Below are 12,451 nucleotides of genomic sequence, written 5' to 3'. Positions count from 1 at the left end.
CCCTACAACCTGCATGCAGCAGCCTGTCCTGCCTTATCAAGAACGTGTTCACAGCCAAGCATCCAGCAGACGAGAGCAGGGCCGTCTTGCTCCCATACCCCAGTGGAAACAGGTAAAGAAACTGATTATGAATACAATTCATTGCCTGTACCCAACACTGGCTATCCTTGTCCCAATTTTAAAGCCAACTCTCTCCTGGCACCTTGTGTGAGTCTGTTATTTTAAATAAATTAACTTCCAACAAACAAATTAACATCTTTCCTTGGTAATGATGCATGGTTTAATGTTTCAGAAGGACTTAGTCAAATTTTCCCAGCCCTCTTATGCTAGTTTCAACTTCCCAGGGTTTCAGTGGATGTTTTAGCAGAAAATTTACCTACAGAATTGCTAGATTTTTCTGACAGGAAAGAAAAAAGAAAATATGTAACAATTAACACAACCAGTGAGGTAAATGTTGCCATGACATCTATGATATTAAAGCTCTTCCTTGGTATAAATAGTAAAATTGGTTATCGATTTTGCTGTTCACATGTGAAATCTTATGTATTCTGCAGTTACAGGAGACTTCACTGTGGTTCCCTTTCAATGGAAAATGTAGCTTTGCTTGCCAACATCTCACATTCATTGCATTGCAGATTTCTGTATTACTGTGAATTGAGTAAATTTTGGGTTTTCTGACACAGCAGGATTCAGAATAGGGATCAACAGCAGAAAAATCAGGAGTTATTGAATTTTCTCTGTTGTGTTTTGGCCCATTGTCATGGCTGGTGGTTTTCATTCAGCTGTGCACTTTCAGAAGCTAAGGTTTGTGACAGACCAGGCAGATAGGGATACTTATCTCGCTGGCTTCCTCTGCTTCCACTGCTTCCCTGTGCAGATGGCCTCTTCATGTTTCTGAGAGTGCTGAGATGTATTTCTGGCAGCTACAATTTGGAGAACAACTGCCTCCTTCTGGTTGTAGTTTAGAGCATACTGTGGAGTCAAGAGGAAAAAGGTGACTCTGGTTTGGAAAGTCACTGTTCTGCATGTTTATGGATTCATGGTGATCTTCATGTTCAAGGCCTCCAACACAATTAATGCTGCAAGTCTTTACTGGTGCCATGATCTAGAAGATTTCTTTCCAAGGAAGAAGACCCAAGCCAAGGGAATTGTCAGTAGGACTGTCAAGAGAGTCTTAAAAATGTCAGCATTGTGTTTAGGTTTCCTGACTCAGTGATTGTTCTTTTACCTTCCGTCTCATTAAACTCTTCTTCATAGGATAGTGAGCACTTTCAGATGGATACACGTCGTCCATGACTAAGAAGAATTTCATTTTTTTGAGAATACTTCCCAGGTAAAAGGGGAGAACCCAAAGAACTGATGCAGAAGAGCATAATATGGCTGTACAATATTAAGCAGTGCTCACCAATGGACTTGTGTTACCCCACAAAAAAGGGAAAACTAGATTGCATCATTTGTCCTTCTCAGTTCAGAAGGATGAAGATTTATGTTTTAGCACTTGTAAAAGATCCCATGTCTGCAGCCTTGGGATTTCTATTTGAACCTTCTATTGGAACTTTCTGAAGGCTTTATAATTAATCTTTAACAGTGAAACAGAAAAGTTCTTATTGTCATCCTTATGTAATTGATAAAAATAAGGACAAACTTCTGTTTCCTCCTTTTATGATGAGGATTTTCTCCTCCCCAGAGAGCAGCTTGTTGTCTATGTGTTTGTTCTTGTTTTTACTTGTACTACATGATTAAAAAAAAGGGGGGGAATGGGAGGGAGTGGAAATTCTTCTGGCCTCCCTCAACACTGACAGTATCTCCATGTAGACAACAATACCATAGCAGATATTTGAAAAATATTTTTGTAACAAGTGTACTTTCAGAGGACTTAAATTATTTTATTCAACACTCACACTGGTGGCCTTGTGTGGATGATTTGCCTTGCAAGATTACACCTGGAGGTGGTCATTCCTTAATAGGCTTTGCTGCATCAACAGAAGATGATTGGTCCTTGTGTCCAGGTTTCATGCTAGATTTGCAGTGCTTTTCATCTGACAGTTGAAATGTAGAAGAGTAACACTGGGTCTCAAGAATGCAAAATCTACAGGATACAGTAGGATCAAAGAAAGAATTGGTATGGTCCCTATTCCAAAGGTTCCTTAATACTTGCCCTGGAGAGATGAAGGACAGTGGTTGACTTCGTTCAAAAGCCATGGGCATATGTAGAACCACTTAATCTTGACTGATCGGTGATCAGCTGAGGCAGGAGGCCATCCACTGGGCCAAGCAGCCAGCTTTGCCAGGCTTGGACAGAAACCCGTCCTGCAGGACGTTGTTGCTGAAGCAGTGCTTCATCTGGCTGCTGGGATTCCTAATTCTGGTTCCTGAGGCACACAGAAGCTGATAGCTGTGAGACTGTACCTTCCAATGGTACTGAATTGGCTTTCTGCAGGGCCAGTGGGCACTCCAGCTGCAAAGATGTTTCCTGGGCCACAGATTATCACAAGTGGACTTGGTGCTGTGTACCAGTACATGTTGTTGGAGATGCTATAAAGGATTAGTATTGCTTCTGACAAGCTCTTGAGGGAAGACGCATGTTTACTAGAAAGAGCTGTTTGTGAAGCTATGGAAAAGGGTTCTCTTTTGGCACAGGCAGCAGAGTTCATGAGCAGGAACTTCTGTAGGTGACTAAGATATAGTGAATACCTTCTACTGTAGAGTCCTTGGAAGAGAAGCAAAGTAGGTCCTAAGGGGATGGAGTGGTGACATGTTATTGCGGGAAACCACAGGTTGCCTAATGTTCTTACCAGTAGGCAGAATGAAGTGAAGATCCTAGGGGTCTTTGGGAGAAGGGCAGTTTCACATCTTATGATTGATAGGTTTGGTCTTGTGTCTTGGAAAGTGCAGGGATGAGGAAAACAAACTGGAAAAGCATAGGAGTGATTGAAGGGCAGAAACCACACAGTTGTGAAGGATGTGGTCTGGATTGGCCTTTGATAAAAAGTTTACCTCTACTTTGGTATGTTGCCTGCCAGTGTCTGCCAGATGGGCTTCCTTAGCAGTACTTGCTTATCAGTTTAAGTCTAGAAACTTGGTTTGTCCTGGAGTTAAAATAGCTATATGGCCAGCAGTTTCAATGAGCTTGTAAGGCAGAATGTCTCTGTGTCTGTTCTACAGGTGGGGTAGGGGTGACTTGCTAAGACAGAATCCCTAGAAAGAGTGAAATCCTGGCAGAATGTGCTCTGAAGTAGTTTTTACTTTCATCACAAGACTGGATTACAGTTTACTTTATTGAGCTACACTTTGAGAATGTCGTCAAGATTGGGTTTGTGTAATGAGCACCTGAAGAGCAGCTTGAAGAAACTATTAAGGGTATGTGCACAGCAGAAATGTAAAATTTTATATGATGGTAATATGTCCTAAAAAAGCTGGGTCATGTTTCATGATGTGGTGGTTAATCTCCTCAAATGAAGGTCTACTTCATCTTTTCTACATTTCATGTAGAAAAACATCTTCCGTGGTGTGTTCTGTTCCTTTCCAAGCCATTTTGGCTGCTTTTGGGAAAGAGCATCTCGTCAGGGATCGTGAAGCCCTTGGAAAGCCCTATCCAGAAGAGATTCTGTTCGGGTATGGTACAGGAGACAAGCCTATTAAACTGAATTTTGTCCTGCCTTCCCAGACTCTCAGCTTATGGCCATCAGCAGTTTTCTGCTATAGCTTCATAGGTCTCCTAACAGCAACAAGGTGTGTATATGATACTTAAGCTTAAATCACTGATGTGTACAAAGATGCTTGTAAGATGGAGCTCATATGTCTTCTAGTGCACATCTTTTCTGCCTCTGGAAATCTGATGCTTGTTCTTTAAAGATGGTTTCTGAAGTGTGGTAAAGGTGTAGCAGTCCAAACTCTTGTCAGTAATTCTGTTGGAAATGTTATCACCCTTTTAGCTAGAAATCAGTGATTTCACAGCTGAGCCTTTCGAAACAGCATATAAATGTTCCTCATCCACTTCAGTACAAAGTCAGATGCTTTAGTTTAAGCTGCTTGTAGCATCTGAAATGGAAGAGTTGACTTTTTTTTTCTGAAAGGGAAGAGAACATCCATGCAGATGTTAGTGCCAGCTCAGCTGTAAGGACAGTAGTGAACATCTGTAATATCTTTTAAACAACATGCTATTTCCTTGGAGGCTAACAGTGACTTTGGATACACAGCTTTTTTTTTTTTCTTCTCAGTGCAACAATTTCTAGATATGCCTTGATGAGAACTCAAAAGAAAATGAAAAATCAGGCAGAAGATAAATGAATAATCAAGAAGTGATGGAGAAAACACTATACATAGGAATGAGATGCATAACTAGAAAGGCATGTTTCTTGACATATTAAAATGAGGACATGTATATGCAGACATGGCTACTATTTGGCTATAAAACAGCTGTATTTCTGTTCTAGTAGAATGTAGTACAGTTAAATTTGGCTGAGATGGTTTAGTATCTGTAAGTTAAAGAGGAGGCATCTGAAGCTGAGAACAGAACACTGTGACTTGAGTTGTTTTGGTAACAAACTGCAGGCAAGAGTAATTAGGTCAAGAGGATGGATATTTTTAAACACTACAAAGAACAGCAATAAGTAATTTTTCATGACGCAAAGAGAGCAGTCCAGCTAAGAGATGGAGAGTTCCAAGTTGTACCTTTCTCTGATTGTAAGACCTTGAGTCAGAAACTGTTGGTTTAATAGATGACTGATATAAGTGTATGTTCATTGGTTGCCTCTAGAAGCATCTGTCAAACGGGCATGTGATTGTGCGGCTGTGGGTGACAAACAGGCCTTTCAGCTTCAGACAAAATGTGGCTTTAGGTCATTTGTGAGAGGTGTGAGCTTAAGATCACAGTCTCTCAGTTCATGTGTTCTGGCCTCTCTCATCAAAACCAGTGGTAACATTTCTTCTTTTTGCCATTATTATGGTTTGTTTTTTTTTTTTTTTTTCTTCTTTTTCTGTTTTAAAAAAAGCTGAGGACTAAGGAACGTTCTCGGACCTGCCCCAAAAAAGTGATCATGCTCTCTACTTCCACTCCACCTTCCTCTCCACCGTATCCCAGGCAGCAGGTGACTCCCTCTGCATGCTCTGTTGCTCTCTCTTCATTACTGCTTGTACAAGTGACTAGATCAGTTACTGGTTATCCCATTTACAATTGCATTTCCAGTTTTCTTTTCAGATGGTGATAGGGCTTCTTCAACCTCTTAGATGACAAACATAGGTTGACATTAGCTCACCAGAAGCATGGAAAGTCTCCACTGGAAACTCGGAGATTTTACTGTAGGGCAATTGATAATTGTAGTAGCCTTTCTCTGTTTTGAGTTGCAGCAAATAAAAATTAAATGTTTGTAATGCGGGGAAAGAAAATGCAGCTTTTCTCCATCTCCACTCTTTGTTTAAACAGGTGTGACTGAAAAGTTGCCCTTGTGTCCATTAAACTATTTCAGGATTACTTGTATGATGTGCTTTTGTGGAGCGTTGTAGTGACCTGTGTGTGTCCAGTGGTCCTTCTGTTTCCCCCACACCCATCCTGGTGTCTCACAAGAATTTGTTTTATCTGTCTATGTCTGAATTGGAGTGGTGAGAGCTGTTTTGAACAGTGTATAAATGGGCATCCATATGTTAGTGCACATGTATTTGTTGTCCTTCTAGTTAAATATTACCTGAAAACCTTTAATAGCTATGTCTTGTTGTACATGGTCATCATGCTTCTTGGAGTTGTATCCTTTTAAAATTTTCGCTTAATTTTCCTACTGTATCAATAAATTCCACTTCTCTTTGATCAATCCTGAACTAATCTTGAGGAGATAAAAAGGCAGCTGCAGTTCCATAAACCTCTCATAACTTCAAGTAAGGATTGTACAATTAAATTTTCCCATAGGTGGCAAATGTGTCTTTGCTGAACACTTGTGTGCCTATAAACTCTGTAAAGACATGTGACTTCTAGCAGAGTAGACAGGACATAAAGTCTGACTTGCCTTATTGCTGTGATTTTACCCATTACAGTTAATCAGGTCTAATTATTGTCAGCCTCCGGAGCACATGCACTCCACTGCCTCTCTGGTGTCTGCATCTGCAAGCTAGTCAGATGTGCTTACTGATAGGATTTAAAAGTGTCCTAAGGAAAAAATAAAGTGTTTTCTGGCACACTGTGGACAGCTTATGGTGCAAGGAAGGACACAGGAATGGACATCGAGGTAGATTGGGTGGGGAAAGCCCTTTTAAACCAAATTGAGTGCAACAATATCAGATGATGCGATAGCTAGCTGCCTTCTTTTCAACATCCTGTGAAAATTTTGACAGATACATTTTATGAGAGAAGAAAGGTTTTCCCAAAACTTACAGAGAGAGAAACTAAAGCAGTTAAATGCCAAGTTTTACTTTTTTAGTTTATGATGTGGGATTCATTTTCCGTAGAGAGAAATTGGTTTTCGGTTGCTAAGGACTCCTTAGCTGTCTATTTTCTACCCTGGCTTTTCCAAGTGTGTGTTTGTCCTATGTCTTTTTGGCTTCCTAGTTCAGCCATGAGAGCCAGCTACTGCTGGGTCCAAATGTACTTTGACTGTTTTCTGTGCTGTGTCCTATAGGAAATTGTTCTGCATGTCTTGTTGCTTGAAAAAAATAATTTTTTTTTTTTTTTTCACTTCTCCTTTTAACTCTGAGGAATTTTTACCTTTTGTGCTACAGAACTGTTAGGCTCAGTTTAGGGGTCTGCTTTTGGAGACATTCTTTTTTCCTTAGGAATGATTTCTTTTCCTGAAATTAGCTTGGCCCAGGCCTCATAGCGAGTCAGATGGATCTGTGTCCTTGTTACACTGATGTCTTTTCAAATCTGTGCCTCTAAGCTTCTAATGCGTTCATTCTGCCACGTCTTTTAAACTTTCCATTTCCTTCCTTTGATCTAACATCACAGTATGACTTATACTGAGTGTCTTGCCATCTTTATTGTACTAATTTCATTACACTGTGGTACTATATTGTGGTTTAGTGACCTAATAAGAATGTATGTGTTTTAAAAAAAAAAATTCCTTACAGGAGCCAGCTTTATTATTGCCATATTTAGAGCATTCTTAATAAACTATTCAGCTATCGTTAGGGCCTCTTTTCTGCTGCATCATAAGAAAAATCAGATGAAGTGTGTTTTGATGAGGAAGTTGGTCTGGACTTGTTATTAAGGTCATAATTTGTTGCCTGCAGAGAAACAGGGGACCTGGTGCCGACTATCCCGGGGAGCAGAGTCCCAGACAGGAAAGGGTAACGAGCATGCACAAATGGCATGGATGCTGATGACACGAGGCTGTGGTGGATGTGTGCAATGAAAGGAGCAAACAGACTGGGTAGTGAAACACACTTAGCCTAATGCTGCTCTTAACACGCTAGAACTGCTGAGAGTCAATTAGAAGTGATTATTTGTGTGATACCCACATAAATGCATAACAAGCCTTTGCCAACAGTTTGCTATTTGTTTTTTTTTTGCTGTAGAGCTAGCACTTGAGCTCTTCTCATTCTTCTTTTTCTCTTACACCTCTTTAGTGAAGTATGCTGTGGCTGTAGCAGAACAAGAAGAGTTATGTTTTGTGCTAATTCATGCGAACATGGTTGCATTGTTTTCACTGCTTGCTTTCTGGATGGTTAAACAACTGGCATTCCATCCTGCCTCCTACAGGCCAAAGTAAAAGGAAAAATGATGAGGCATTATTTAGTGTAGAGACTTTGAAGCCTTCTTAACAATGAAATATTCAACAGTCTGTCTGAATGGCTTGGAATGATACAGAAGCATGGGAAAAGAAAAGATAGGCACTCAAAAGAATTGCTTGATTTGAATTCATATTGAAAAATTAATTGACATTCCGATAAAGGCTTTGAATGAATTAAGTCATAAGTGGTAGCCAGCTATAAAACTGTTGCAACTTTCAGAATGTGTTCTAACAAAAGACTTTTGTGGGCCGAATGTTTTCTGACAGGCAGTAGAAAATGAATAAGCGTGTGTCTGCAGTGACACAGAAGCCCACAGCTTTATAATAGGCCCTAGTTTTACTGAAAATGACCTAGTAGGAAGGAGTAGGTGGAACTGAAAGCAGCTGAAAGTAGAGAGTATTATTAACGCATCTGTATGAGAAGCTTTCCTCATAAATTGGGTGTGAACCCAATTTTCTGTTCTGCTTTGGAGGACAGTTAGCAATAAGTAGCAGCACCCTGGCATTCTTGACAGATCGAGCCTGAGATTTCTTCATGCACACATTTAGTTCATGGACCATTTACTTTTGACTCTACAAACAAATAAGCTGAAGTCTGTGTGATGTTGCAAGTGACACCCCTGTGTTGTACAGCAGGCCAGAAGCCAGGTCTTTTTTCTGTGTCACTAAGTGCACTGCAGAACAGTTTAAGAAGATAAGTGGGAAAGACCAGAATAGCAGAGGTGTCAGATATTGTGCTTGGGGTGTGCTGACATGGCAGTGCAGTAAGAACAAGTACAGGAGTGAAGCTGCAGAAGTAAAGCTGGCAGCTTCTGTCATAGTTTGATTTTGCTGTGCTTTGATTCAACCATCCAGGCTCATTAAACATTCTCCCTTTGGTAAGTACAGCGTTCACTTTTCATATACCAGTATCTTTAAGCAAACTGACTTGTGCTTTATGAGAACTGAAGTATATTACTCTAAAAACGTGTTTCTGTGCCAAAATCTGGAAACACAAGTATGTACAGGTTTAGATATGCAAAGGAAATCCTTGAGAATCAAGACCTATGATGAAGTAAGTTAACAAATAAGCTCCTTTGTGTGTGATAAAGCCAGGAGATTTTTTGGGCTTTGTTTGTTTGTTTTGGATTTGTTTTTTTTCTTATTGGATGGCAATGCCAGAGTGAGAGGCCACGCGCTTGTTTGATTTTGGGTGCAGCATTCCTAGGTGGGAGAATTGTAAATAATGACTAATTAACTTATTTCTTGGCCTTGAGGGTTAAAACTTAGCACTTCAGTAGAACAGTAGACACTGGGAATAAAAACAGACTTCACATGGGAGCTTTTCTTACTGTTCTGCATGTGAATTTCATACTTTTCGTTGGCATTTTGGTTTCTGTTCTTTTTGGGGCTTTTTTTTTTCTGGTTTGTTTACTTCCTCCTTCCTCATCTCACAGAGATCTCCTCGTTTATTTTGTGATGATCAAGTGCCTGACAATGTTGAGCAAAGGGCATGTCAACTGGCTGCCCTCCTGGAGCCCAGACCTGCAGTGAGGCATCAGGTGACTACAGCCCTGACTATGTGGTGTCCTGTATCAGGGTGGCATTCTGGGTACTGGTGACATCTGGGGTCAGAGGGATAGAAAAATTCACCAAAATATGATGACCACAGCTGTACAGTTACAGGGTTGAAAAGACACGGTCAAGTCTACTTTGTGTATCATTTTTATCCTATTTGCCAGCTCCTTTCTGTCTCCTTATTTGATGAATGACAGTGTTTCTCAAAACACAATATAAACAATAAGGTGAAAAACAGTGTCCAAACTTCAGAGTACATGCTGAAAAACAGCTGGACTCCAGAGCAAGTCATCTCACTATGGTTGTTTACCAGTCAGTTGCTCACAGATTTTACTTGCTTTTGGAAGCAAGAACATTTTGTGTTTTCCAAGCATAATTCCTGGCTCTGAGGTAGTACTTTTGTGTCCTTACTTCCTGTATGCTTATTTCCAATAGCAGATTTGGCAGCTTGTGCAGATTTTCTTTGATTCCAGTGTACATTTTTGGTTTGGTTTTGTGCTTAATATTCTCTCCAGTGTGTCATCTTTGGCATATGGGAGCATGCCAGTTTGAGCACTGGTTTCTTCAGTTTCTAATTGCTTGCCCCTAGCTCTGTTTTCAGTTATCTTCAACAGCATTTGGCAAACTGGATAGTACTTTTGGAAAGCGCCAGCTACGTAGTTGGTTTTTTTTTTTTCATAAGGTGCTGTTTTGAGTTAACCATCCAAAATCAAGCTGTCATCTTGAGCTGGAGTGTAAACAGTCCCAGAACTTTTGCTGATGGGCATAACTTCCCCAAGCAATACCAAAAGGAAAGGTATAACATCTAGTTCACTTTTCTGTACTGTTCTTTGGAGATGCAGTCTTTGCTGGTGATTAAAAGTCAGTGAAGCTCTTCTGCAGGAAGGAAGAGTGAGCCTTTGGCTAGATTTGAGAGAGGATTTGGAAATGTAGAAGTAACTATGAAAGACTAAGAACACTGGTTGAAGCATATTAGCACCTATTAGTTAATGGGTGACATAACTGAAGATCTCAGGCATGATCCAAGGACAGCATGCTCAGGTGCATTTCGTTAATAAGATGACACAGAAATGAACATTTAGACCAAAACGTCTTGCTCCTACCTTTTGTATTGCACCCTAGTGCTTTTAAACTCCTTTTGAGTGTGGAAAAGGTTAATAGCATTACAATGCAAAGACAGAAATTATTTTTGAAGCTGTCTAATTTCTGTGTGGTGCAGAGTTAAGGAGGAGAGAAAATAGAGCAGAGACAGAGAACCCAAAGTAGAGGAAAGGATAAAGTGAATAGGGCAGAAAAAGTGGAAATGTGGGAATACTGTAGGCAATGATGGATTATGATAAGGGATTTAAGGGAAGAAAACAAGAAAAATAGATTAGTAAGAGAAAGAAGTCTTAGCAAATAAGACGTTTTCATAAAAATAATTTGATTAGATGTTGATGATCTTAAGTACAGAAAATTTGTGTATAAAGAGAACAATTCTGTTTCTTTAAACTGGGGAAGTGGTGAAAGCTATTTTGCATTTTGTCCAGGAAATTTAATCTCAAGCCTATTCTAAGTGGCTAGAAATGGCTGTTTTCATAGGTCATGCAGCTACATGACATGTATTTTTCCTTTTTAGAACCAAATCCAAAGTTTTGTAAAAGAGAGTAGAATATTTGAAATTTGCATGATTTTTCTTTCCAGATTATTGATCTCTGGGAATGCACTGTTTATCCCAGTGCTATTTGTCTGATCCTTCCAGCTATTTTTTTTTTTCCTATTTATGTGAATTCTTTTTTGGGAGAAAGCTATAATGAACCCTAGAGAGCGGTATGTTGGAAGACCAAATTTTGGGTTCTCCTGGGAGGAACCGTTCTGTTGTGAGGAACCAGTTTCAGAAGGATGCAAATCCTCAGTTTGGGATTTATGATTTGCTATTTACAGATTGATTTTATGTTTTTTCATTCTTTTAAAGGTGATATTTCCAATCTGCTTACAGTAAATTTAAGATTGGAAATTTACTGCTAATTACTGGCAATGCATACAAGGTAATTTCTTTCTCTTCCATCCCTAAGGAGAGCAGGCTTTCTTTAAAATATAGAAGAGGTCTCACATGGCCTGAAATATGATCTTGGTGCCTTGGGCCAGTAATACAGAACAATGGGAGATACAGGAGGAGCAGAGGAAATAAATTTGGGATCTTTGCCTTTGGGTTGGGTTACAGGAGGTTGGACATCTGTGGAAGTAACTACTTCCAAATGGTCCTAAATAACTTAAAACTAATAAAGAGCAAATTAAGAATGACTTACTGTGCCTCACTAGGGAGACAGTAGTGATACAGTGGTCACTTTTCTCCAAGTTTTCCTACAGGAGTCTCTAAAACATTTATTTATTTATTTATTTGGGTGGTGGGCAGAAGGACCTCGGTTGTTTTTTTTCTCCCCTCTTCTCTCTGTAGCCAAGTATGATTGTTCTGACTTTTATTTTATAGCCCGAGACTGAACCGTCTCGCCGATTCTTTGTTGACCAGTGGGAGCTCTCCCTTAGCCTCCGTTCTTCCAATCGCCCTTCTTCACCTTCATCTGACTCCCTTCGACAGGTAGCGTTAGCCTGAGCCTTGCGAGGTGCACTCAGCTGTTTGCTCACTGCACTCTGGTCCCAGCAGCCAGGGACACTCCACAGGAGATGGCTGGGCTTGCAGTGCTTCACCTGCAGAATGCAGTGTCTGTGTGTATTCACGGGCAAATGGGAAACCAGAGGCAACCCGTGGCACAGCTTGGCTATTTCTCATCCATAAAGCAGTTTGAAACTCAATATAGTTAACATGTGGTGTAAATAAGAGCTTGTGATACATCTCATCAAGTTAGTTTTTGTGAGCACTGATAGTCCTTCTGTCTTTGCAGTGAAGCTTTCTTGTTTTGCTTGCTGCTTTTGTTGAGACCTTGTGCCAAACTACAGAATGCGTTTTTGTATATGTGCTTAATGGGCAGGGTGAAATAAATGTACTTTGGCTTTCTGAAAAATCACTGGGAATTTGAACTAGTTGCAGTTGTCATACACAAACAGCAGAAACTTGATTTAACAAGATGGAGTAAGTTCTTTGCCCAGTCTTGAAGGCGTTGCAGAACGTTGTGTATCTTGAAAGCTTTTGCCCACAGGAGTGAAGATTAAATGCCTCATTTTAGACCCAGCATTAG

At 40.1% G+C, this 12,451-nt stretch overlaps 1 protein-coding gene across 3 annotated transcripts in view; it reads left to right on the top strand.

The window, feature by feature from the left end:
* The window catches only part of MICAL3 (microtubule associated monooxygenase, calponin and LIM domain containing 3), a 103,967-nt gene that overhangs the window by 20,132 nt on the left and 71,384 nt on the right, over positions 1 to 12,451 (top strand). The window contains exon 16 of one of the 3 annotated variants that reach the window (XM_008945225.1): positions 20 to 112. The exons of the other annotated variants lie outside the window; for them this stretch is intronic. Within the exon in view, the coding sequence (XP_008943473.1) occupies positions 20 to 112 (93 nt within the window). The remainder of the gene's footprint in view (positions 1 to 19; positions 113 to 12,451) is intronic. 3 annotated transcript variants of the gene reach the window in all.

Source organism: Merops nubicus, unplaced genomic scaffold (assembly GCF_000691845.1).
Source record: "Merops nubicus isolate BGI_N331 unplaced genomic scaffold, ASM69184v1 scaffold17608, whole genome shotgun sequence".
In the NCBI taxonomy this organism is placed as follows: Eukaryota; Metazoa; Chordata; class Aves; order Coraciiformes; family Meropidae; genus Merops; species Merops nubicus.
This window is presented reverse-complemented; position numbering and strand designations above follow the sequence as displayed.